Source organism: Sorex araneus, chromosome 9 (assembly GCF_027595985.1).
Source record: "Sorex araneus isolate mSorAra2 chromosome 9, mSorAra2.pri, whole genome shotgun sequence".
NCBI classification, from domain to species: Eukaryota; Metazoa; Chordata; class Mammalia; order Eulipotyphla; family Soricidae; genus Sorex; species Sorex araneus.
Window position 1 is genome coordinate 19,215,506 of NC_073310.1, and position 27,439 is coordinate 19,242,944.

The 27,439-nt window shown below is 45.6% G+C and overlaps 1 protein-coding gene across 4 annotated transcripts in view; it reads left to right on the forward strand.

Moving 5' to 3' along the window:
• Window positions 1-27,439, forward strand: part of DEPDC5 (DEP domain containing 5, GATOR1 subcomplex subunit) — a 142,303-nt gene that overhangs the window by 60,505 nt on the left and 54,359 nt on the right. For 2 of the 4 annotated variants that reach the window (XM_055146986.1, XM_055146988.1), the window contains exons 25-31: window positions 9,185-9,250; window positions 12,301-12,484; window positions 12,911-13,071; window positions 19,581-19,698; window positions 20,472-20,639; window positions 21,561-21,780; window positions 24,311-24,444. In XM_055146986.1, coding sequence (XP_055002961.1) covers window positions 9,185-9,250; window positions 12,301-12,484; window positions 12,911-13,071; window positions 19,581-19,698; window positions 20,472-20,639; window positions 21,561-21,780; window positions 24,311-24,444 — 1,051 coding nt within the window. The remainder of the gene's footprint in view (window positions 1-9,184; window positions 9,251-12,300; window positions 12,485-12,910; window positions 13,072-19,580; window positions 19,699-20,471; window positions 20,640-21,560; window positions 21,781-24,310; window positions 24,445-27,439) is intronic. The other 2 variants (XM_055146987.1, XM_055146989.1) reach the window with 1 other exon arrangement.

Below are 27,439 nucleotides of genomic sequence, written 5' to 3' on the forward strand. Positions count from 1 at the left end.
GAGTGTAATATGGTTAATATAGTTAAAGAGTGTCACCTTTGCCCAGGTCGAGTATTATTTTTCTGTGTGAAGCAAGAAAGATTTTACAGAATGAAACCTGCTTATAAGGATGTGAGGGGAGGGAGAGCGATGGTACGGTGAATAGGGCACTTGTTTTGCATGCAGCCAGTCCTGGTTCAATTCTTGGCATCACATATGGTCCTCTGAGTCTGCCAGGAGTAATTTCTAAGTGTGGAGCCAAGAGTAAGCCCTGAGTACTGGCCAGGTATGGGCCCCAAACAAAAACAAAAGCAAACAAACAAACAAACGAGAGAAAGACATGAGGGGAGAGAAAGAGATAACATGCAGGTTCAGGTGAGAACATGGACTTCTCCAGAATGAAAAACACAAGCAAAGATACAAGAGAAGTAAGCAAGGTATGTGTGCAAGGGAGAACATGGGCTTCGTGAGAAAGCCTGGTGCAGAATCTTAATAACCAATTTTTTTTTGGGGTGTGTGTGTGTGTGTGTCTGTGTGTGTGTATTTTTGTTTTGAGGGGTCTACCCAGTGGTCATGGAGTGGGTGCTGTCTGAGGCCATTCTCATCTGGGCAGTGAGGCCTGACGGTCTCAAGGGTTGGTGGTGCCCAGGAGGGGTAGGACATCATGTGCAGCTAGGGATTGAACTCAGGGCCTGGCATATGCTAAGCATGTTGTTTACCACAAAAATTATCTTCTGGATGCCAAGATGTGTTTTTAAAGGGACTAAGCATCATGAGGAAATGATCTGTCGAAACACTGGGCTTTAAACTCTCATCTTTGATCTTGTGCTTTCTAAGGGGAGCGTATATTAGCCAGCGTCAGAAGGAAATTAGATAAAGTCATTTTGATTTTAATTTTCATGTGCAGTCAGCAAAATCTATCTTCAAGGTATAGCTAGAATCTTACTGTATTCATTACTGCCAGTTCTAACTGAATCCATTTGTTCTTTTCTCCCTCCCTCCTTCCTTCCTTCCTCCCTTCCTTCCTTCCTTCATTCCTTCCTTCCTTCCAATCACTCCTGATAGTGCTTGAGGGACCACATATGGTGACAGAGATCATAGCCTGGGTAGGCTGTGTGCACGGCAAGTGCCTCACCCACTGTCCTTCATCCCTGGCCCAGTGCTGTCAGCTTTCCTCTGAATTGCCACAGTAGCCTGATAACTGACTTCCCCTCCTAGCCCTTCCACGAAGTTTAATTTCATCTTAGCAGTTCAGAGTGATGCTCCAAATATAGAAGCCAGGCCATGAAACTTGCCTGCCTAAAACTCTCCAAGGGTTTTCCAGAACACTCAAAGTAAAGCCGAAGGTGTATGGTAGCCAACAGTCTCCTGTGACCTCATTTCCTATTTTCCCATCTCCTGTCTTTCTAGTGGTTCCCAGATATTTCAGGCATACTCCCTGTCTTAGGTTCTTTCCTTGCTCTCCTCCTCTACAATGGCCTTATTTGGGGGGAACTTCTTAGCTAAGTTCCATATTTATGCCTTTGCCCAGGATGCTGCTGCATGATTATTAATAGTTCCCCCTTTCACTCTAAAGGTTTTCCTGTAGCCTGTTTCACTTTCTTCACGTAACCTATTTGTCACTCTTTTTTTATTGCAGAAGGTTTGGGCCATACCCAGTGGTTTCAGTCATATTGAGTGCTTGTGGGTTGCTCCTCTCAAAATTCAAGTGCAAAGTGCAAGGATTGAACCTCTGATTTGCTGGTGTTTTTTTTTTTTGTTTTTTTTTTTATCCTGCCTCTCCCCATCCATCTTCTTTGGTCTCCATGATACTTACATTTTTTATTTGTAAACTTTGTTTTTGGGTTTGGGGGTCCTATCCAGAACTGCTTAGTGGTAGCCTGGCTCTGTGCTTGGGGATCATTCCTGGTGGTACTTGGGCAGCCATATGAGATGCCTGGGATTGAAGCCAGGTTAGCCGTATGCAAGGCAAGTGCCCTGCCACCTGTACTATCTCTCCGACCCCTCACTTGTGCATTTTACCATAAATTTCATAAGGGTAATATGTTTGTGTTTTTTTTAAAAACACATTATTCAGAGTTAGCTGTCTTTTTTTTTCAATCTTGCCTTGGTTTTGAGCATCACACTTGGTGGTGCTCGGTAGCTCCTCCCAGCTCCCTTGGGGGAATGTTCTCCATTGAGAACTGAACTGAGACTTATTCTGGCAATATGTGATTTGAACATGTGATTTTTTTTTTTTTGAGTGGGGTGTGTGTGGGGGGGGGGGCGGTGTCCATATCCAGTGGTGTTTGGTGACTGTACTTGTTCAATGCTTCTTGGGAACCCTATGGTGCAGGGGATCAAACCAGGGCTCCTGCATGCAAAGCATGCGTTTCAGTCATTTAAGCCATCTCTCTGGCCCCTGAATGTATGATCTTTGCTAAATGATGACATGATCATTGAGGGAATATGCTATGATGAAAATTATCTGGAACAAATCCTCAGCCCTGCTCTTCAGAGCCTTTGGAGTTTAGTCTTCAATCTCTGCTGATTGTCAGGCTCTTCATCTGTATAATGAACATAAAGATATCCTTGGACCTGCCTGTCTATCTCACTGAATTGTAAGGATCAAAAGTAGATCAGGTTCAGTAGGGCACTATTTCCATGTTAGATTCTTATTTTGGGACAAGGTGTGTCTAAACAAACAACTGATTAACATTTAATTTATTTAAAGAAACAGAAAGGAAACAGGAAAGCCTCATCCGTGACCCCACCTTTTCTTCCTGTGCATCACAGTTTGCACCATCTGCAGGCACTGAATTGTGACTCACATTTTCTCCGGCACTTGGACATGAGTCATATGTGAGTCATGATTCACAGGAGTGGTGTCTCTGTGGGTTTCCCTCCTGGTCCTATAGAATTTCATTTTCAGCGTTGTTGCTGGGGCCTTGTAGCTATACTGTTCACTTGTTTTCTCCCCTGCTTCCCAGTAGGGGCCTGGTATGTGATGGAACTGTGCAGATCAATTTTGGTTTTTGGTTTTGGTTTTGGGCCACACCCAGTAGTGCTTAGGGTTTACTTGTGGCTTTGCACTCAGGGATCACTTCTGATGATGCTCAGGGGACCATATGATATGCTAGGGTCAAAACCAGTCTGTCATGTGCAAAGCAGATGTTCTCCCCACTGTGCTGTCTCTCCAACTCCTTGGTTTTGTTGTATGCTGAGAGCCAACTCATATGCAGTGCAAGTGTACTGCCATTGAGCCACATCCCCAGCCCTGTGCAGATAGTTGTTAATCCCCTTTGTTTCCTTTCACTGGGGGTAAGCACTCTAGAGATTATTTTGAAAGGGAGAAGCAAGTAGATGCCATGTTTTCTTTCTCTTTAGTAATAGGACTCAGAATTTACATGTTGGTGTTTGTGTTGAGTATTTGATATTTGGGGTAGATCTGACCTGAACACTAAAACAAAGTTAGTCATACTAATACTAGAAGAAAGGGCTTCAGGACCACTCATCCAGGCCAGGTTGAGGGGTTTGTTTGTTTGTTTGTTTGTTTGTCTAATGGTGGTGGTGGTGGGTGGGGGTACCTGGCAGTTATCAGGTCTTAATCCTGGCTCTACTCTCAGGGATTATTCCTGGTAGTGGTCAGGGGACCATATGGGGAGCTGGGGTTTAAACCTGGGTACAAGGCAAATGCCTTGGCTGCTGTACTGTCTTTCCAGCCATGGTTGAGTTTTGCTTTGTTTTTTTGTTAGGAGCAGTCTGTCAACTAGAGAAGAGAAATGATTTGCCCCAGGCTCAGGTTTCTAGATGTCACTAGAGACTGGCCTCAAAGGTCCCAGATTTATTGCCCTCTTTTGGCCTGAGGTTAACAATCAGAGAACATGTTCAGATTCCTGACTCTGAACTGGTGTCAGAGATAAAACTTAGATGGTTCTTTGCACCATTGTTGTCTTAAGTTCTGTGTCTGGCTTTGAACTTTGGAGGGTGAGGTTTGATGTTCGACTAAAGCAGAGCTGATTAATCATGAGGTCTCACTTCTGTTATCTTGGGTTGTTCGGACTTTTCATATACCAACTAGAATCTGTTTGACGTAAAGGAACGCCTCCGTGGTAGAGTCAGTAGGAAAGGCAGTGTGTCAGACTTCATCCACAGGGAACTATAGTAGTTTTAAAGAAGGCCTTAAAATATTTCTCGAGTGGGGAAGGTAACTCAGGTGGTAGAGCACATGGCAGGCATGTCCAAAGCCCTGAGTTCAATCCTGGCATTGTAGGACCCCTCCGTACATCATCACGTATGGTTCAAAAAAAAATTTTTTTTTTCAATGTTGTTTAAAATCTTAGATATGCTTGTGTCCATTAATGATGGGGTCTGTTTTTCTTTTTTTTTTTCTTTTTGGGTCACGCCCAGCGATGCTCAGGGGTTACTCCTGGCTTTGCACTCAGAAACTACTCCTGGCGGTGCTTGGGGGACCATATGGGATGCTGGGGATCGAACCCGGGACGGCCGCATGCAAGGCAGACGCCCTACCCGCTGTGCCATCCCTCTGGCCCCAGGGGGTCTGTTTTTGATCTAGAAGTCAAAGATACTCTGAGAACCCTTTTATTGGTTGCCTTTTTTTTTTTCTTTATTTAAACACCACGATTTACAAAGTTGTTCATAATATAGTTATTCTGGGCATGCAATGTTCCAACACCAATCCCACCACCACAGTGACCTTCCCTTTGCTATTGTCCCCATTTTCCCAAACATCCCCAAAACCTGCCCCTTTAGCAGGCACAAAATGATTTGATTTATATTGCTTGTTACAACTAAATGGCTAATAGAATGACATAAAAAAATACTTCAGTAACAGAAAATTTGTAAAAATTATTATATCCCACTGTGGGCTCATTTAGTTATCTAAACTTATGTATCTGAGAGTTTACAAAGCAGTTTGTTGCTAGCTGAGCCTCTGTGTTATTATTTCTGTTTATTGAGCTTAGTTGGCTTCTATGTTATTTTCCCATAGAATTTTTTTTTTTGGCATTTTGGGTCACACCCAGCAATGCACAGGGGTTCCTCCTGGCTCATGCACTCAGGAATTACTCCTGGCGGTGCTCAGGGGACCATATGGGAAGCTGGAAATTGAACCTGGGTCGGCTGCGTGCAAGGCAAACATCCTACCCACAGTGCTATTGCTCCAGCCCCTTTCCCATAGTATTTGGAGTTGTCGTTCCAGAAACTCTAAGGTGTGTTGGACTGGGATGATGAGTTTACATGGTGGTGCCTGTGGGATATGGGTGTGCTTACTGGGGCTTCTGGAAGTATAGGGTGCGAGGGGCAGGCTGCACACCCCCACTCTGCAAGGACCCCATCCTGAAAACCCATTTGAAGTCTCTGCAGAGATTAATCATGAAGCAGTGGAGTTGGGCCATTGGCACGGCGGCAGCTTTGGAATGAGGATGTGTGCCAGGGTTTTTTTGTGTGTCTCATCTCCCTCTCAAGGGCACTCCACAGTTTTCAGTAAGAAAACCGATGTACCATGAATTTTAGCAGCTTGGCTTGCATCTCTTCTGAGATTTAGTTATGAGTTTGTAAAGCTAGGCTCATGGATGAGTTTCCACGGTGGCGGCTGTGGGATGTCTGGTTGCCATTTTGAACTTGAATGTTGCTTGTATAATTGTAAGTTGTAGTTTCTTCATTAGTATGAGAATTCCAGTTCTTACAGTCCAAATAATGTTAAAGAGGAGAGCATCTGATTGGCAGTTTACATCTGCAAGGTGCTGTGTTGATACTTGTGTCACTCAGAATGTTTGGGAAATGCTAGCTTTAGAATTGAACTCATAACCCGTTCTCAGGCTGAGCACAAAGATCCGCCTCCTCCGCCTTCTTTATAGTCATGCTTTGCGTTGAGTGAAAATGGATGTGGTCAACCAAGACAGTTTTTTCAGAAAATTTATCTCCAAATAGTTTTGGCTCTTAACAAAGAACAACTAACATTTTCTTTTTTTTTTTTTTTTTTTTTGCTTTTTGGGTCACACCCGGCGATGCACAGGGGTCACTCCTGGCTCATGCACTCAGGTATCACCCCTGGCGGTGCTCAGGGGACCATATGGGATGCTGGGATTCGAACCCGGGTTGGCCGCGTGCAAGGCAAACGCCCTACCCGCTGTGCTATCACTCCAGCCCCAAACAACTAACATTTTCAACAGTGAAAAACTAGTGCCCAGATGGATAGTCAGGAAATAGAGATTTTGTAGTTTTGAAAAAAAAAGAGTCTAAATGCAGTTTCACCTATTTGCTGTCTGATCTTCAATAAATTGTTGAACTTTTCTGAGCCTCTTTCTTTCCCTTCTTTCTTCTCTTTTTTCTCTTCTTCTCTCTCTTTTTCTTTTTTCTCTTTCTCCCTCCTTTTCTTTTTTGTTTTCTGTTTTTCTTTCTCTTCCCTTTCTTCCTTTTTTCTCTCCTCTCCTTCCCTCAACTTTCCTCCCTGCCCTTTCTCCCTGCTTCTTCTCCCTCCCTCCCTTCTCCTCTACTCTTCTTTTATGTTCCCAAGCAGGCCCAGGGGCTCCACTGGTTATTCCTGGGCAACTGGACAATTTTTTCAATGCCAGGGACCTAGGATGTGATGTTATAGTGCTGGGGGTTTTCCAGGCCATGCTGGTGGTGAGCAAGGGCCTTCAGGGCTGCGCCTGGCAGTGTTTGGGGTATGGTGCCAGGAATCACACTTGGGTTGGGTATGTGCTTTAAGCATCATACTATCTCTTGGCCCCTGAGCCTGTTTCTTTATCTGCAGAAAAGGATAATACCTACCATATATATGACTGATAGTGTGGTTTGGATTAAGTAGAACACTATTTGACAATATATTGTATCTTACTATGATGACTACTAATTTTTTTAGACTCTACTAGAGGTAATTCCAAAGGCAATTTCAGAATTGTTTCGGTCAAATAATATCATCTTAAAACAATTTTTTCCTTTTTTTTTTTTTTAGTTTTTGGAACATGCTCAGCAGTCATCAGGATTGTGCCTGGTTCTATGCTCAGGAGTGAACCTGGTGGGTGGTTCTTGGGGGTCCAGATGTAGTACCAGGGAGTTGCACCAGGTTCTGTGTGATACAAGGCAAGCACTCTCACCCCTGTACTATCTTCATGGCTCCCATCTTGAAACATTTAAAAAAGCATACATACCGTAAAAATTACTCTTTTTAGACTACAGTTCTCTGAATTTGGATGAGTACAGTCACAAGTACATCACCAAACATATTAAGATATAAACCATACCATTACCCCTAAATTCTTTCTGTTGCACTTTGTATTCAACTTCCCTGCTCTCACCCCCATTCCTCTATTACTGATCTGTTCTCTGTCTCTCTGGTTTCTCTCCTAGTGTAATGTGTACATATAATCAGACAGCATGTAAACTTTTGAGTTTTGACAGGCTTTACTTTGTGTAATGCATCTAAAATTTATCAAGTTGTTGCATGCATCGTTAGTAACTATTTACTAATCTTGCCACGTAGTACTCCATGTATTCACATGCTAGTTTATTATTTAACCAGTTTAAAGACACTTGAATTGTTTCCAGGCTTTGAAAACTAATGTTCTTAGTGACTTTGTTCATAACAAAGTATATATAAAGCAGGGTTTTGTTTTTATCACATGTGGCAGTACTCAGAGGCCACACCTGTCTCTGTGTTCAGGGGTCTCTCCTGTAGGTGCTCGGGAAACCGTATGTGGTGCTGGCATTTGAATCGGGGCCACAGGTGCAGCCTCATGGCCAGCAAGTGGCTGCATTAACCTTTGTCTCTAGCTCTGGGATAGGTTTTTGTGAGAACATATATTTCTCTTTGTCTTGGGCTAATTCCTAGGAGTGGAATCACTTGATTGGAGGGTAAATACATGCATATGTATATGTGTATGTTTTATTTTGTTTTGGGGACGTGCACATCTGGCAGTGCTCAGAGACCATTTGGGCCCTGTGCTGGTGAGTTGCTCCTGGTGATGTTTGGGGGGAACCATGTAGTGCTAAGAATTGAACCCAGGCCTCCTGCATTCAAAGCATGCACTGCAGCTTTTTGAGCTATGTCTCTGGTTTCAGATAGTTTACTTTTAAAGAAACTGCAAAACCATTTTCCTAAACAATGCACTATTTTGTATTTCTACCATAAGTAGCTTCAATTTCTCCATATCCTTGTTAGACTCTGTATGACAAGCCATTCTAACCACTCAGAAGAGGTATTTCACTGTTACTTACCATTTCCCTAAAAACTAATGGTTTCAATCATCTTTTCATATATTTGTTTCCTGTCTGTATTGAGGAGATGTCTTTTTAAATTTTTTACCTATTCTCTCTTTTTAGTGGGTTAGGAATTTTGAATTTGCTCTTGTGTTTTGAGAGTCTGTTATATACTCTGGATATAAGTCCTTTTCCAGATACATTATCTACTAAATGTTTTCTCCCAGGTTATATCTTATCTTTTGAAAGATTTTATGAGGGATTTCTAAATGCTTTTCTTGTTAGAAAAGATTCAGATGACACAAAAGTAGCTAGCATGAGAAAGCACAAGTATGTTCCCTCCTACCACCTCCTACAGCTTTCTTTTTGGAGATGGCCACTGTAGGCAGTTGGGAGGATCAGTCACATCCGTTGCATTTCAAAGAATCTTTCTTATTTTCCTTGCAGTCCAGTTAAAGCTAAAGTCATTATTTTTCCCTAAAAGTAGTGAGTTTTGATATCCAATGTCATATTCCAGTAATTCATAATTTGAGGAAGAAAATTCCAGATAAGAATGATGAATGGTTGGGTAATAATATTTAAATAAGTGATTTTATATTTGCTAAAGATTATCTAATTAGTTCAGATGAATTTGGAACATATCCATTTTCTTAAAATAAGCAGTGGTTTCTTTTTTTGGTATATGTCTGTAAAGGGGTGTGTGTGTGTGTGTGTGTGTGTGTGTGTGTGTGTGTGTGTGTGTGTGTGTGTGTGTGTGTGTGTGTGTGTCTTTTGGGACAAAGAAGAATAGTCTTGATAACCTCAGTAAAGTTTTGGTTCATTTGCAGATTTTGGATCTCTCATTTTTCTCTGATTTTATTGTATTGTTTTGCAGTACACAGAATTTGGACTTGGTTCAGCATGTTTATTATTTTTAGTACAGTTTTTTTTTTTTCAGCCCTGACACATCAGAATTTCTTTGCAGAATGAGCCGCATTAAAGCAAACTTTTCATCTTCCCATAGGTATGAATCCTAGGACCCAAAATAAGGATTCGCTAGAAGACAGTGTTTCTACCTCTCCAGACCCAAGTAAGAGGGGTGGCAGAGTCTGGGTGGATGTTGGGTGGGGTTTAGAGCACAAGGAAGCAAGAGGGACCCCTGTTGGAAGAGAAGTGTGAAAGTCTGTTCTGGAAGTTCTGGGATGCCAGAAGGCAGTGGACGAGGGAAGGCTCTCTAGCCTCTCAGATGGGCAGTGAGAGAAGAGTAGCCAGATGACTTGTCCCTGAGTGAGATTCAAAGGCACATGATAAGGGAAGTGGATTTTTTTTTCTTTTTGGGTCCACCGGCAATGCTCAGGGGTTACTCCTGGTTCTGCACTCAGGAATTACCTCTGGCAGAGCTCAGGAGACCATATGGAATGCTGGGGATCAAACCCGTGTTGGCCACATGCAAGGCAAATGCCCTGCCCACTGTACTATTGCTCCAGCCCCGGGCAGAGGAATCTTCATGAGGCCTGTGCAGAGCTGACCTTAACTCCTATATGTCTGCTGGTAATGCCAGGGAAAATTCAGAAAGAAGGAAGTGGAACTGTTTACATACCTGTAGTTGAAGTTTTCTGACCATGTCGGAATTTTTAAAATCATATTTATCTATTAAAATAGCTGCATAGTAAGAAAACGAGATATTTATTTATAGCAAAATACCAGAAAAAAAGTCCTGCCAGTTGATAGACATTTTATTTAGCTGCGACCAGTGGATATACATCACCGACTTTTTTTTATCTCCATTTAATATATGAGTTTCACTAATATAGGGAACTTCTTCATTTTTCATGTCTATGTGGTTCACATTGACATATCCCATAATTATATCTTATTGGTGCCCCTTTCGTAGTCTCTAGGTTGTTTTCTTTCTTTCTTTAGCAATAGCATATAATACAGACTTAATGCACAATGTGTTGTATTTATTTTTTCAGTTCATGTTCTTGAACTGTAGTCCCCCAAATACGGTTCAGCAAGTCTGGTGAGAGAGCTAAAATGCTCAGAGAGGGCATGACAATATAGCCCTCTACTGCTTCCAACTTCCCGCTGTAGTTGTGATCAGGTCTCTTCCTCCTGTTTGGGTGCTAGCCAGTAAAGAGGAGCAAGCTCACCCTGGGACTGTCAGAAAGGTTGGACTGATGAATTGGGCTACTTTGGGCTGTATTTTGAATTTTTTTTTTGTCCTTGTTGTTAGTTTGTTTTTGGACTACACCTGGCAGTGCTCAGGACTTACTCCTGACTCTGTGCTCAGGGATCACTCCTGGCTGACTTGGGGAACCACAGTGACAGGAATTGAACCTGGGTCAGCCACATGCAAAGCAAGCGCCCTACCCACTGTACTATTGTTCTGGCCCCTCTGTTTTGAATTAGTGGGGTGTTAGTAAGATAACAAGTATGCTAAACACTGATTCAGAGAACAGAATGTTGATTGCCAGGGACCCAGGGAAAGGGCTAAATGGGTAGTTGCTAATCAGTGGATGTAAAGTTTCACTGATACAAGAGGAACAAGTTCTAGACAAACATTGTACAACATTGACCTAAGTTAATAATATTGCATTTGGACACTTAAAATTTTAAGAATTAGAGTGCGTGTTATGGGTTCCTTCACAATAGGGCTGGGTCTGGGGCTCCACAGTAAACCAAATGCCTTGCATTGCCTGAGGCCCTGAATTTGATCTGTGTGATCACAAGTATAATAAAATAAAAACAAAAATCTAAAAAGGACTCTTGCCACACTAAAATAAAACCCAAGCAAACGTAAGATCTCTGTAATCCTTATAGCGGGGCCTCGGCGGGTTAAAATCTTCCCGTGCCTTGAATTACTTAGCGCCCTAGTCCTCTTCTCGTACTTTGGCTTTGAGTTGTGTGGAACTCTGTGGTACTAGGTAGTAGTCCAGAGATCCCTGAACCACTCTCTGGCCCTGTAACCTTGGGAGGTTCAACTTGGCCAGAGATTTACAGGGTCCATGACCACACCTGCTCTTTGGAGGTGATGTGAGGGCCAGTGAGATCACAGACTGTTTCCCACCCTGCACACCGTGCAAAGACAAGGTCCCACTTTAGACTCCGAGACAGGCAGGCATACCGTATTTCCGCTTCACACTGCTCTCTCCTCTGGAGCAGGAATCACTCCTGGCAGGCTCAGGGGACCATATGGGATGCTGAGGATCAAACCCGGTTCGGCTGTGTGCAAGGCAAATGCCCTGCCCACCATCCCATCTCTCTGGCCCTGGAGAATGGAAAAATAATTTAATGTCACTAGCTTTGACTTGGTGGTTCTTAACCGGGGATGATCGTCTCCCCCAGTGAGCCATGTAACTGCTGCAGACAGTTTTGTTTTTCACAACCAGGGGGTGCCACTGGCCCCTAGTGAATACAATCATAATTGCTCTTTAGCATCCTGCTGGGCCAGCCCCCACACGACAGAGAATTACCCAGTTCAAAATGTCAGCAGTGCGAAGGAAACCCTGCTTGAAAGCCAGTAAGCAAGCGTAGGAGGTGGGGCCCACTCTGCCAATCACAGCGTTCATTTCTAGATCATAAGACTACCTCTTAAAAGTCCCAGCCTCCCAACTGCCCCAGACACCCTTTCTTGATTTCCCCGTGTATCCTTTTGGATCTGTGACTTATTTTTGCAATTCTGCAAGTATTGCTGAATTCCTGCTACCATGTGCTGTTTGCTCCCAGATCCAGCTGAGCTCTCCTTTCCCCGCCCAGCCGCCCTGCAGACCGCCAGAGAGGCTCTGGCTTGAGCTTCCCCTCTGCTCTTGGAATGTTGATTTGCTTCCACATGTAACTCTGCCTGCCCCGCCCTGCTGTAACCTCACCGGCATTGCAGCTGTAGCTTACAATCAGCAGAAGATGAGACGTATCAGCTGTGGATCCCATTTGCATGATGGGATTGAATGAGCACGTGCACTGCATTGTCTAACAGACTCTGTTTCTCTTTCTCTTTTTTCCTCCCTTGCCCCCTTGCCTCTTCTCCTTCCCTTTCCTGGCAATTTTGTCACAATCCACTGTGAACTGTTTTTCCCTCCCCTGTGTCCCACACCTGCCCTGGTGACCGCACATACCTTTTCCCCCTGTTACATGAGGCAGTTCTGACACTGTCTGCTCCCCCTGTAGTGCCAGGCTTCTGTTGCACAGTTGGAGTGGACTGGAAGTCTCTCACTACTCCGGCTTGCCTCCCCCTCACCACCGACTACTTCCCTGACCGCCAGGGCCTACAGAACGACTACACAGAGGGCTGTTATGATCTTCTCCCGGAAGCAGACATGGACAGGTGGGTATCAGATGACAGAACATTGCTCTGTTTGCAAGGGGTCCAGTTATCTTTGGGTATGCATTGAAACACTGAATTGTCAAGCCCGTGAGTTGGTTTTTTTTGGGGGGGTTGTTTTTTTTGTTTTTGTTCCACACCCAACCATGCTCTGGGGTTACTCCTGGCTCCGCACTAAGGAATTACTCCTGGTGGTGCTCGGGGAACCATACAGGATGCCAGGGATCACACCCAAGTTGGCCATGTGCAAGCACGTGTCCTACCCACTGTATCACTCTGGCCCCAACAAGTTTTAACTGCCGTGAACCCCCGTGGAGTAGGTATAAGGCTCGGTTTGCGTGGATGAAGCACAGAGCAGATGGCACTGTACACTCGGAGTGACTATCCCCAGCCAGGCGCAATGATGGGAACAATTGTCTGTTTTTTCAGGAGGGATGAGGAAGGTGTACAGATGACAGCCCAGCAAGTGTTTGAGGAGTTCATCTGCCAGCGCCTCATGCAGGGCTACCAGATCATAGTGCAGCCCAAAGCCCCCAAACCCAGCCCTGCCGTCCCGCCGCCCCTCAGCAGCAGCCCGCTCTATAGCCGAGGTGAGTGTTTCCTCCTCGCACTTGGACTTTTCCTTTTTTTTAGATACAGCATTTGGGGAGTAACAGGTTCTCACATGAGGGGCCAGAGCGATAGCACAGCGGGTAGGGCATTTGCCTTGCACGCGGCCGACCCGGGTTCGATCCCCGGCATCCCATATGGTCCCCCAAGCACTGCCAGGAGTAATTCCTGAGTGCAAAGCCAGGAGTAACCCCTGAGCATCGCTGGGTGTGACCCAAAAAGCAAAAACAAACAAACAAACAAACAACAACAACAAAAAAACCAGGTTCTCACATGCAGTGGAAGAGCTCAAAAGGAAAAGTATTGCTTTTCAACACAACTCTCTCTGAAATTTACTTTCTGTGAAGAATAAAGGCTCAGCAGGTGCAAATTTTTACTAAACACCCTTTAATCTACAAATCTTTCTCTCTTTTGGGGGGCCACATCTGGTGGTGCCCAGAGGCTACTCCCAATGTAGTGCTCTGGGGACCATGCTGTGCTGGGGATCAAACCTGGGCCTCTAGCTTGCCAAGATGCAAAGCATGCACTTAGCCCTTTGAGCCATTTCCGACCCCTGCAGCTCCTTTTGAGGAAGACAGTACGGCCAAGTTTAAGAATGTTACAGCCTAGGTTGGAGCAATAGTGCAGTGGGTAGGGCACTTGCCTTGCATGTGGCTGACCCTGATTCCTTCCCCAGCACCCCATATGGTCCCTTAAGCCTGCCAGGAGTAATCCCTGAGCACCACCAGCTGTGTCCCCCAAACAAACAAACAAACAACAAACAAGGATGTTACAGCCTGCTTTGGGCAGCACTTAAAGAGCCGTCAGCAGAGCCAGAATGAGTTTTCAAAGTTCATCATGAATATTCTATTTTTTTTTTTTTTTTTTTTTTGCTTTTTGGGTCACGCTCGGCATTGCACAGGGGTTACTCCTGGTTCATACACTTAGGAATTACTCCTGGCACTGCTCAGGGGATGCTGGGAATCGAACCCGAGTTGGCCGCGTGCAAGGCAAACGCCCTACCCACTGTGCTATTGCTCCAGCCCCCTGTCGTGAATATTCTAGACCCAAGACCTATATTTATTTCTGGAACAGAGCTTGGAGCACAGCAGATTCTCAGATGGAACCTCACTCTGAAGTGTGTGCTTGTTCCATTCCTCCTATTCGGAACTCATTGTTCTCTTATTTGTTACCAAGGCTGAGAGACTTGAAACAAGAATGGGTCATCTGTGAGTGGCAGAGGATAATAAATGACAAAGACCTGGTGACGCCAGTTGAGTTAGAGCCAGGTTCTGGAGAGCGCTTCTATAATTAGTCAGGTGTCTGGAGTGAGAGAGTATCAATCACGTCCCCCCAAAAAAATCAATGAGCAGCCATTAGTCGGCTTCCTCCTGTAGCTAAAAAGATCCCCGTCTAACCACTAAGCTCAAACCTCAGATCATCTTTGGCCCCATTAAAACTCCTCTGACCAGGAGGAGAAGCGTGGATCTCTTAGAAGGAGGTCAGTGGTCGCCCTGCCCAGACCCCATTGCTTAGGATAAAGCTCTGAACTCACAATGGATTTTCTCTGAAAGTACCTTGTGACATTTATTATATGCTACTTCTATTCATATTCTAGACTCTATTGAATATTAACCTCTCTGAATGCCAGGAAAATTTCAGATTGATCTTTCTTTTTTTCTTTCTTTCTTTCTTCTTTTTTTTAAATCAAATCACTGTGAGATACACCGTTGCAAAAAGACTGATCTTCCTATCCTTCACTATGGAAAACACTGGTGTATAGAAAGATACAAATTTTAATTGTTTTTAAAGCTCCCATTCCAAAAGATTTATATATCACCCAGGATGGAAGGGCAAATATCAGTAGTCAAACTGTGGGATATAATTGCCTATTATAAGGAAGGTAAGAGAATAGTGAAGAAATGTGGGAATAGTTAATGTGGAGTCTGACCTGGTCTGGAGGGTCAGGGATGTCTTTCTTGAAGGGGTGATATTTAAGCTGAAACCTGAGGCATGTTTGGGAGTTATTAGGGGCAGCAGATTGCCAGTAGACGGGAGGAACGTGCTAGGAAGGTGGTGGGTGTGTGCAAAGACCCTGAGACAGGAGGAGTCACACTTTTTTTTTTCTTTTTGGGTCACACCCAGCGATGCTGAGGGGTTACTCTTGGCTCTGCACTCAGGTATTACTCCTGGCGGTGTTGGGAGGACCATATGGGATGCCGGAGATCGAACCGGGTCAGCCGCGTGCAAGGCAAATGCCCTAAATGCTCTGGCCCCAGAGTCACAGTTTCTTGTCTGTGAGGAAGAGGCTGGTACGGTGGGGCAGAGGGAGCGCCCCAGATGCGGGGCCAGGATGTCAGGAAGCCCAGTCCTCACGATAGAGTGGAATGTTTTGTTTTGTTTTTTCCCAAGAGTGGTGGAAAGAATTCAACTTTGGTGTCACTGGCCCCACCATACTGTCCACTTGCTCTTCTCTGGAATGACTGAGCCATGTCCTTTACAGGCCACCATCCAGCGCTTTGTTTTAGTGAGCCTCAGATCATGCTGATTGATCAGAGGCTGCTCACTTGATTGTGTCCTTCCTCGGTGCTGTTTTCCTTTGGAAAATGTGTTCTCTTTTGTTTCTATGGTAACGGGAATGGTACCTTTGTTATTACAATCCCTGGGAGAATAACCATCATAACAGCCTGTGCTACTCAGATTGATTGAGTACCCGGTGTGAGTGGGACCTTGTTCCAGAAGTACAAGCAGTCCTGTCCTCAGTGTTTGCAGTCTCTTGGGGAACACGGACATTAGACTAATTGTGAAATCTTGTGCAGGATGAAAAAAAGAAATAACTAATTGTGCTAACCTCCTTTAGCATGGGTTCTCAGGGGGCCAGGCTAGAGGCTCGGGAACATTATCTTGTGACGTTGCTGCATGAATGAAGGAATACTGGGGTGGGCGCAAGCCCTCTTGCTACAGGAAGTGAGACCCAGAGATTTGGTCCCCAGAACAATCCAGCTGGCAAATGAAAGAGCTGGCATTTAACCTTGGGGTCCTGGGCAAATAGAAGAGCTAGATTTTTAAATGAAGTGAGTCAGGAAGAGAGGGACAGATATAGAATGACTGCACTCATTTGTGGAATATAAAGTAACATTATGGGAGGCTAACACCCAAGGATAGTAGAGATAAGGGCCAGGAGGATCGCTCCATGGCTTGGAAGCTGGCCTCACATGCTGGGGAAAAGGCAGCTGGGATAGAGAAGGGACCACCAAGTAAATGATGCTTGGAGGATTCGCTTGGGATGGGAGATGCTTGCTGAAAGTAGACTATGGACCGAACATGATGACTGTATTGCAAACTGTAACACCCGAAAGGTGAGAGAGTGTAAAAGGGAATGTGCTTGCCACAGAGGCAAGGGGAGGGATAGGAGTGTGTGTGTGTGTGGGGGGTGGCAGGAGGGATACTGGGAACATTGGTGGTAGAGAATGGGCACTGGCAGAGGGATGGATACTTGGTCGTTGTATGATTGAAATGTAATCACAAAAGTTTGTAAGTTGGAAATTTTTTTTTAAAAAATTAGTAGCACTGTAGCATTGTCATCCCGTTGTTTATTGATTTGCTTGAGCAGGCACCAGTAACATCACCAGCAACAAGCAATGTAAGACTTGATGTTACTGCTTTTGGCATATTGAATACGCCATGAGGAGCTTGCCAGGGTCTGCCGTGCGATACTCTCAGTAGATTTCGGGCTCTCTGAGAGGGACATAATTTTGTATTTATGTACATGTATGTAAATATAAAAGCCTAGAGGATATTCCAACCCTAAGAAGGGAGGCTAATAGGCAGCAAACCATACTGGAAACCTTTTTTGGTCTTTAAACAGATCTGAATCCTTTTTATCATTCTGGTGACTACTAGATTGATGGAACTTCACTAATTCCAAATATAATACTTAGTTTTTGGTCTGATATTATTGAACTGACCAGTGGGGTCCAGGAACGCGACCAACCTTGTGAGTAATCACAGGTTAGTGGAATGGCCTGCTGGGATGTGGGGAGCTTGGGGAGCTGACCCCTATTCCCAACACTGTCAGACATTTGATTCAAGGGGCCTCTTTCATCCGTCCAAACATCTTTCTACGCACAGTAAAGTTCAATTAAACTGTTTCCAGTAGGGGCCAAAGAGATCGGACTGCAGGTAGGACACTCGTCTCGTACCAGGTTTAACAGGTCCCAGAGCACCACCAGAATTAACCTATGAGTATTTCTGGGTGTGACCCAAAAATACGGGGGAAAAAAAGTTTAAAAATTTAAAAAACAAACCCTTCATTTCACTCCATTAAAGAACCTTGCCAGGGAGCTGGAGCCATAGCACAGCAGGTTGGGCATTTGCCTTGCACGCAGCAGACCCGGGTTCGATTCCCAGCATCCCATATGGTCCCCCAACACCGCAAGGGTAATTCCTGAGTGCAGAGCCAGGAGTAACCCCTGAGCATCGCCGGATGTGACCCAAAAAGCAAACAACAAACAAACAGCAACAAAAAAGAAACTTGCCAGGGCCATTTTCCTAAGATGAGACTTCCAAAAATATTTATCCTGTATTCTTTTTTTTTTGCTTTTTTTGGGTCACACCCAGCAATGCTCAGGGGTTACTCCTGGCTTTGCACTCAGGAATTGCTCCTGGCAGTGCTTGTGGGGCCATATGGGATGCTGGGAATCGAACCCGGGTCTGCTGCGTGCAAGGCAAACGCCCAACCCGCAGTGCTATCGCTCCGGCCCCTATCCTGTATTCTTACCCAACGCTAATCAGTACCTGAATACAAGGGAGGCAGAGATGACACAGGGGAAGGAGCTGATGACATGCAGCAGACCTGGATTCCAACCACAGTACCCCATAATGATCCTGAGCCCTACCCACTGTACTATCGCTCCAGCCCCTCTTCTTTTTAATTTTTTTAATGATCCTGATTTAATTTAAAAAATTAAAAAAAAAAAAAGCAGAGGGGCTGGAACAATAGTACAGTGGGTAGGGCGTTTGACTTGCACGCGGCTGACCCGGGTTCGATCACCAGCATCCCATATGGTTCCCCGAGCACCTCCAGGAGTAACTCCTAAGTGCAAAGCCAGGCCAGGAGGAACCCCTGTGCATTGCTGGGTGTGACCCAAAAAGCAAAAAAAAAAAAAGAGCTAGATTTTAGCTTTGTGTCCTTTGTATTAAAACCTGGCCTTGGTGTTTTGTTTTGTTTTTTTTTAATTTGGTATTTGGGACACACCTGACTGTGCTCAGGGTATACTCCTGGTTCTGTGCTCACGGATCATTCCTAAGAGGGCTCAGGGGACCATATGGGGTGCCTAGATTAAAATGGGGTCAGCTGCACACGAGGAAAGTGCCTAAACCCCTATATGATCTCTCCTGCCCTGCCCGGGTTCTTACGTGCAGCCTGTCTGCTGCTCCCTCTGAATCATCTGGGGAATTTCCATCTCACAGAGTGATCCTCGGCTCCTACCACCTCTCTTCTCCTCCCGATCCCTCACTGATGCTTCTGCCGTGTAACACTCTCACAGTCCAGCCACAGAACTGTGTCTGATTATGGGTAGTGCGGCTTGGCTGGTCACTGTGGCACGCTTGAAAACGGATTATTTTCTTCCTTCCTCCTTGTCCTCCCCCCCCCGCCAATTTTCAAGTCAGTTCAGCTCATTTTGTTTGAATACCTGCTATGGGCATGGAACTTCGTCAGGAGCTTCTGGAAGTGAAAGATGAACATGCTTTGGGCCCTGCCCTCCTGAGCTTTTAATTTGTAAGTGTGTGAGACACACACCCCAGGAGCTGCCCGAGCACTGGGCCCTGAGCCAGAGCCGGGGGGAGCCCTAAGCAACGCCACGAACTGTGCAGGATGAATTCAGACTCCTGCTGGACTCCTCTTGCTTTCTGGCAGAAGCGGCACTCAACGGTGACCTTAATTGAGCCATAGGACATGGAAGGTGGAATCCTAAGGGGAGAGAAGGCAGCAACTGCAGTAACTGGTGAAGGGAGTTGCAGCAAATAAAGTAAACGGTAGTTTGAGACTGGAACATGGTACAGCAGAGTGTGCATCAGGGGAAGCTGAGGCATGAAAGCTAGGTAGGTTGCCACCAGGGGGACCTGGAATGCCAGGGGGCAGCTTGGGCTTGGGAGAATGGAGTTCCATTAGCATCCCACTAGTCTTCAGCCTACTAACATCTACTCCAGAACATTCCTTGTCAGGGGCTGAGGCTTTCTTGTGATACCCAGGGCCCAGTGTCCCCGGGCCCTGACCTGCTGCTAGCTGCTCTCAGAAAACACTCACCATCCTGAGGACTATTTAAAAAACAAGAATAACTTGTTTCCCTTAAACTTCCCTTTCACACTGAGTGCTGCCTCTTTTGGTTCTCCTTTTCTGAGTCTGTCTGGAAGAAAAGCAGTGGCCTATTAAAGAAGAGCCCCCGCCCCCCAGCCAGATGGAGGAAATGATTTTGCTTTTTCTCCCCCCACCACCCCCCCCTTTCAGGTCTCGTGTCCCGTAACCGCCCCGAGGAAGAAGACCAGTATTGGCTGAGTATGGGCAGAACTTTCCACAAGGTGACACTGAAGGATAAGATGATCACAGTCACACGCTATCTTCCCAAGTGAGTCCTTGGATAATTAAGGGTTTCAGCTCTTGCTTGAGTTGACCCCACTGAGTAAGTTATATTTGTAACATGCACATGCTGTCCGGAGACTGAATTATGGATAGGACACAGTTCCGGCTTTTCTGTTTGGGGCCACACCTGGCTCTGTGCAGGGATCAATGTTGATGGTACTCAGGGGATCATATGTGGTGCTAGGAATTGAACCCAGGTCAGCTGTGTGCAAGGCAAGTGCCTTACTGCCTGTTCTATTGCTTCAGCCCCAGAACACAGTAATTCAAAACAAAGAGGTTGAAAGGTTGTTTTTATTCTCTGACAATTAATGTTATCTTTTCTTTTGCTTTTGTCTTTGGGCCACACCCAGCAGTGCTCAGGGATTATTCCTGGCAGTGCTCAGGGGACCATATGAGGTGCCGGTGATTGAACCTGGGTCGGCCACGAATAAGGCAAGCGCCTTACTCACTGTACTATCCCTCCAGCCCCAGTAATGTTTTATTTCTAAGATACAGCTCACCTGCTTTTAAAAAGGATTTGGCTCAGCTTAATGTTTAACCTGATGTGTGACATTCAGTTAAACATGTAGGATGTGAGTCTAGAGGAACAAAGAATGATTAAGATCTCAGCAATCTCAGTTAACATTATCTGGGAAGAATTGGTTACTACTTTCAAGGGTGGAATGCCAGAAGGGCGCTCTACATATTGAGAGAGTAAAGGTACAGAAGAAGTGGAAGGTAATTCTTAGGATTTCTGGGCATGTGCTCTTTATTTTTCAGGTACCCTTATGAATCTGCCCAGATCCACTACACCTACAGCCTCTGCCCCTCCCACTCTGACTCAGAGTTTGTCTCTTGCTGGGTGGAATTCTCTCACGAACGGCTGGAGGAGTACAAGTGGAATTACTTAGATCAGTATATTTGCTCTGCTGGCTCCGAGGACTTCAGGTCAGAGACCATGCTTTCGCCGCCTGGGGTGTTTCTTGATTCTGAGTTCTCTCCTTTTACTCATGGAAATGACATCTGTTTCAGAAAAAAATGGAAGAGCAAAAGCATGTCTCCATTGGGTCAAAAATCAGAGACACAATGGATAGTGGTGATGTCTGCCCAATAATGTAAAAATACTTAATGCCAGTCAGTTGTACTAAAAGATGGTTTTCAAAGTAGTAACTTTTATGTGTGTTTTACTTGCACACACATGCAAACGGCCCTTGGCGAGATGATGCACCCTGGGGTAATCCGTTGATACAAATCATGCTCTTAACATTTCCTTGACTACCTCTGGTATCTCCTTTAAAGAAAAAGGTGAGTTTTTTTCTCAAGGTGCCAGAGATGGAACTAAGAGCCTCATAAAGGCATGTGCTTTACTATATAGCCATATCCCTAGCCTTGTTTCAATTTTTTTTTCTTTTTTGGGTCACACCCAGCGATGCACAGGGGTTACTCCTGGCTCAAACACTCAGGAATTAATCCTGGCGGTGCTCGGGGGACCAAATGGGATGCTGGGAATCGAACCTGGGTCGACCGCGTGCAAGGCAAACACCCTACCTGCTCTGCTCCTGTTCCAGACCCTCGTTTCAAATTTTTATATATACCTGACTGTGATGAGAAACGTCCTTTTTTAGCCTGTGCACAGGAACATTTTGATGTCTCTGGAATAGAAAGTAAAAGCAACTTTTGTGTTTGTGGTCTGCTTTTGGAACTTGTCAATGAACATGAAAGCCTCAGCTGAACACTGACTCACAGGGATGTGGACCACTTCACAGCAGCTCCCAGGAGAGGGCTGAGTTGGTCTGTTCATTGGGAACACGTTTATTTTCTACTTTGTCTCAATACCAAATCCTTTTCCCTCCCTTTGGTCCTCCATAGCTTAATTGAGTCTCTGAAGTTCTGGAGGACCCGCTTCCTGCTGCTGCCAGCCTGTGTCATGGCCACCAAGCGCATCACGGAGGGTGAGGCACACTGTGACATCTATGGGGACAAGCCCCGGGCTGATGAAGAGGAGTGGCAGCTCTTGGATGGCTTCATTCGCTTTGTGGAAGGCCTGAACCGGATCCGCAGGCGCCATCGTTCCGATCGCATGATGCGGGTAAGGACTCTGGGACCCTTGGAAATGTCTCAGGACCCTCTCCCCGGGGTGGCCCACCTGCTCCACAGCATCCACCCTTGATCATAAGTGTGAAATGGGGTGGCCCCCGCTCAGAGTGCTGGAGGGAGGAACAGGGTCCAAACAGTGACTGTCATGTTCTGTAGCATGCGCAGGTCTATGCCCGAAGTGGGATCTCATGGTGAGCACAGCTGCCAGAGTACTGGGTAGAGGGTGGTGGCAGCCATACTTGTTTACTCTTGTATCACTTTATATATTTTTTATTTGTGGCCATTCCCAGAACTACATAGTGGTGTATGGGGACGACCAGGGTGACAATTGGTGGTGTTTTAGAGGCTACATGTGATAGGGCCTCACACATGCAAAAGATGTGCTTGACCCCATGAGTCAGAGTCCTGACCCTTCTATTATTTGGAATTTGGGGTCATACGCAGTGGTGCTTGGGGCTTACTCCTGGCTCTGTGCTCAGGGATCACTCCTGGCAGTGATCTGGAGGCTCATCTGTGGTGTTGTTTGTTTGTTTGTTTTTCCTTTTTTGGGTCACACCCAGCGATGTATAGGGGTTACTCCTGGCTCTGCACTCAGGAATTATTCCTGGCGGTGCTCGGGGGACCCTATGGGATCCTGGGAATCGAACCCAGGTTGGCCTCGTGCAAGGCAAATGCCCTACCCACTGTACTATCGCTCCAGCCCCCCCATCTGTAGTGTCAGGAATTGCACTAGGGTTAGCCGTGTGCAAGGCAAGCACCTTAACCCCTGTACTATCTCTCTGGTCTCCCTCTTGTTTGGTTGCTTGGGGGTCATATCCAGTTACTCAGGGGCTGCTCTCCAGTCTGTGCTCAGGGTTTGGTTTTGGTGATGCTCAGAAGAATCCTCATTCAGTGCCGGGGATCAAACCCGTCTCGTGGATGCAGAGCATACACTCTCTCCCTTGGAGTGATTGTCCTAGCCCTTCCTGGTCCTCTTATGTTATTTCTACAGTTTCTAGGACCCTTGGGCAATCATTCAAACACATGCTATCAAGTGAGGATATTGAGACTCACAGGAGCACTCCAGAGATCCCCCGCTAATAAAGGGCAGATCAGCCTGGGTTTGGGTTTGTGCAATGTCTGGGTTTTTTTTGTTTTGTTTTGTTTTTTTTGGGTCACACCTGGCGATGCACAGGGGTTACTCCTGGCTCTGCACTCAGGAATTACTCCTGGTTCAGGGGACCATATGGGATGCTGGGATTTGAACCCGGGCCAGCCGCGTGCAAGGCAAACGCCCTACATTGATGCCACCACAATCACGATCTGTATCATCACTCCAAAGAAAGCTTCCTCATGCTTCCCTCTGTAGTCACACCCTGCTCTCACCTTTGACCTCTGCCAGTCACTGGTTCTCCATCACTGTGTCTTTTCCAAGTATTAGATGAATGGCATCATATAATATGTAATCTTTGGGGATGCTTCTTTTACTCAGCATAGGGCTCGTGAGCCCCAGTAGTTAATGCTTTTTAATTGCTGCGGAGTGTTCTGTCATCATCCCTGGTGTGTATTTTTGGGGGATTGGGAGGGCTACACCTGGTGCTCAGGCTTACTCCTAGCTCAGTGCTCAGGGATCATTCCTGGTAAAGCTCAGGGAACCAAATGAGGTGCTGGGGACAAACCCAAGTCAGCTGCATGCAAGACAAATGCCCTACCTGATGTATCTCATGTAGGCACATGAGATACATCAGCTATCTGTCTATCTATCTCTATCTCTTTAGCCCCTATCAGCCATATTTTTATTTTTGTTTTTTCAGCTTCAAGTTTTGTGTTCTTTCCCTAACTGTAGTTCTTTCCCTCCACTTTGTATTATCACTCATTATTAGAAACATTTCCAAGAGAGATTGTAGAGGAGAAAGACACTTGATTTTAAAGTTAGGTAGCAAGTGTGAATTCCAGCTCCATTTGGATTTGGGATAAGTTACTTCTCTGAGGTTCCGTTTTGTTTTTTGTTTTTTTCCCCTTCCTTGTTAAATTAGGTATAACATTACATTCTATAACTGTGGTAGGAATCAAATGAAATGATATGTAGAAATCACCTCAAAGAGCCAATTTTTGGGGCTGGAGTGATAGCATAGCGGGTAGGGCATTTGCCTTGCACGCGGCCGACCCGGGTTCAAATCCCAGCATCCCATATGGTCCCCTGAGCACCGCCAGGAGTAATTCCTGAGTGCAGAGCCAGGAGTGACCCCTGTGCATTGCCAGATGTGACCCAAAAACCCAAAAAAAAAAAAACAAAGAGCCAATTTTCAAAATTTATCTATTTATTATTATTATTATTTTTTGTATTCCAAGAGGTATCCAGGGCCCTTTAGTTTGAGTGAAAAGCAGCTTTCTGGCAATTAAACTGAACATGGCGAGGCTGCACTTCTCACTGTTACCTGAGTTCCCAGAGCCTCAGCATGAGTGATGAGGCCACATGCACTGGGGACCTACTGAGGGAGCCCACACAGGGTGGTGGCCTTGTTTCTGCTTCTGTGTTTTAGAAGGGGACAACCATGAAAGGTCTGCAGATGCCCGGGCCCATTGCTACCCATCCCCTCGAGTCAGCTGGCCCTCCTGTTGGGAAGAAGGGGACCTCAGCGCTGTCTGCCCTGTTGGAGATGGAGGCCAGTCAGAAGTAAGTGTTTGTGACGAGAGAGACTCATTCCAGCTCTGCAGGTTTGAGGATTTTCAGTTTCCCACTGTGTAAATGATGTGAAATATGATTTCTGTCTACAAGGGGCCTGCAATAAACAGAAAGATACTTATATGCAAAGAACGTTAGGTTCATGTCTGGTTAGGTGTCAACAAAAATTAGATAAGTTCTAAATCTTCAGTCTGGGGTTTAATTTCAACTACAGATACATATGGCTTGACCCCCAAATTATTTTTGGTCGGTTTTATTATAAGAATTTGTGTGTGTGGGTGGGGTGTGGGAAAAAAAAAAGAATTTGTGTGTGTGTGTGTGGTTTTCACCATACCTGGTGGGCTTAGGGGGGCTACTCCCAGTTTTGTGTTCAGGGGTTGCTCTTGGTGGTGCTCCAGGAAACACGCAGTGTCAGAGATAGAACCTGGGTCTCCTATGTGCAAGCATGTGCTCCAGCCCAGGAGCTACCTCTACAGCCCTGGTTGTTTCATTTTTAAATTTGGGGAAGAGTGTGTATCTGGAGGTGCTCAGAAGCTACTTCTCTCTGTGCACTGTATAAGATAACTCATTCCTGGCAGTGTTTGGGGGATTTTATACAGTGCCAAGGGTCTTGGGCTTGGCTGTGTGCAAGGCTAGCACCTATACTTATATACTATCTTTATAACCCTATTTTAAAATTCTTATTTATTTAAAAAAAATTGGGGGGTTTGCCACATACACTAGTGCATGGAGGAGCTATTCCCACTTGGTGCTCCTGGTACAATGTAATGCCAAGGAGGAGTGCCAGGGCTCCTGCATGCAAAGTATGGGCTCAGCCCTTTGAGCTGTTTTCTTTGGCCCCCTACTTTGTTTTGGGGGTGATTTTTGTTGTTGTTGTTTCAGGGGGCCAAATGTGGCAATGCTCAGGGATTACTCCTAGCTTTGCATTTAGGAATTACTCCTGGTGGTATGCAGGGGACCAGTGGGATGCCAGGGATCAAACCTGGGTCAGCTGCTTGCAAGCACCCTACCCACTGTACTATCACTCCAGTCTGTGGTCTGATCTGTCCTTGATCAGAATCTCTGGCATTCGTCCACATAAAGACACCAAGTGCATGATTCTGAGGATACTGATGAAAGCACATCTGTATCAGCGGGCAGGGAGAGCACCCTAGGAGGTGGAATTCATGTTGACCTCCAAGGAAGAGAAGCGTTTCTTCAGGTGATACTGGAGACTTGGAGTAGAATAGAAATGATTGCTCTGTGCAGGTGAGACTTGCCCCTGGGAACCTTCCTTTCCCTCTGTCCTCCCAGCCAGATCAGGTTCCTCTGTTGTTGCCCAGAGCATCAGGCTGACACCGGCCAGAGCACACAGCAGTATTCTACTAAGGGCTTTGGTCCTGGCTTGCTCATCTTCCATGTCTGAGGGCATCAGCTGTGATTTGGGTCTGGCCCACAGGGGCCACCCAGTAGATGCTTATTGACTGATGAAGGAAGGGATACCGAGGGCTTCCCTCTACAGATGTAGGGTGGCATGGGGTTCCTCCTGGCCATGCACTCAGGAATTGCTCCTGGCGGTGCTCAGGGGACCATATGGGATGCTGGGAATCGAACCTGGGTCGATTGTGTGCAAGGCAAACGCCCTACCCGCTGTGCTATCGTTCCAGCCCCTTCACATATTCTTGAAGCAAGAAATTTTCTTTGAATTAAAAATTTTTTTTCTTGGGGCTGGAACGATAGCACAGCGGGTAGGGCATTTGCCTTGCACATGGCCAACCCGGGTTCGATTCCTAGCATCCCATATGGTTCACTGAGCACCACCAGGAGTAATTCCTGAGTGCAAAGCTGGGAGTAACCCCTGTGCATTGCCAGGTGTGACCCAAAAAGCAAAAAAAAAAAAATTTTTTTTTTGTTTTGTTTGGGGGAAACACCAGGCAGTGCTTGTGGGAGTCACTCTAGCAGTGCTCAGGGGACCATGTGGTGGTAGAGGTCTGAACCCAGGGCTCCTGTGCTCAGAACATACATTGCAGCATTTTGAGGCGTCTCCCAGCCCATTGCTATTGTTATTCTAATATAATGAGGATTCCAGGTCACATCCAGGGTGTTCTATAGGAATGACCCCCTGGTGGTACTTGTGGGATCATATGTTGTATTGGGGATGGAACCAGAGTTGTGGTTGAAGCAGCCACATGCAACGGGAGTGCTTTACCTGTTCTTTTATCTCTGCCCCCCATTATTTTTAAATTTTTATTTCTTAAATTATTGTTGCTGTTTTGGTACTACATTTAGCAGCACTCAGTTACTGTTCTTGGCCCTGTGCTCAGGATTCTTCCTGGCAGTGCTCAGGGGACCTTCTGTGATACTGGGATTAAATTAGTGTTGATTGCACATAAGGCGGGTGTCTTGACCTCTGTACTATTTCTCTAGGCCTTATTTTAAAAAATTTTATTGTAAAGTTCCAACTTGAAAAAAAAGTAGACAGACTAACATTGTAAATCCCCATTTACTTTAAAAAAATTTTTTTTTAATGTAGAATTAGTTCTAGCTTGAAAAGTAGATAGATAGACTGGTATAGCAAATCCTCGTTTACCTATCACCCAGGTTCCATGACTAATAGCTCACAGCTGATACGGTTTCATGTATATTCCCTTTGCTCTTACCTCCCATTACATTGCTTTAGTTGGTTGGTTATGGGGTTATGGTAGTGCCACAGCCGGTGGTGCTCAGGGAGCCGTGTGTGCAAGGGACAGAACCCAGGGCCTAGCACATGCAGGACATTTATTAAATCCCAGATATCACATCTCTTGATCTAGACCATTTCATTGTGTATCCCTGAACATTAAGTGCTTGTTAAAAAAAGAAGAAGAAGAAAGAAAAGCAAAAGCCCTAATACCATAATTTACCTTTGAGCAAATGCTCAATCCCATGAGAGCTGGTGAGTTTCTTTGACTGATGCCGTGTCTTCAGAGGTGATCCCTGTGTACCCAAAGAGCCAACGGGCGCGGTC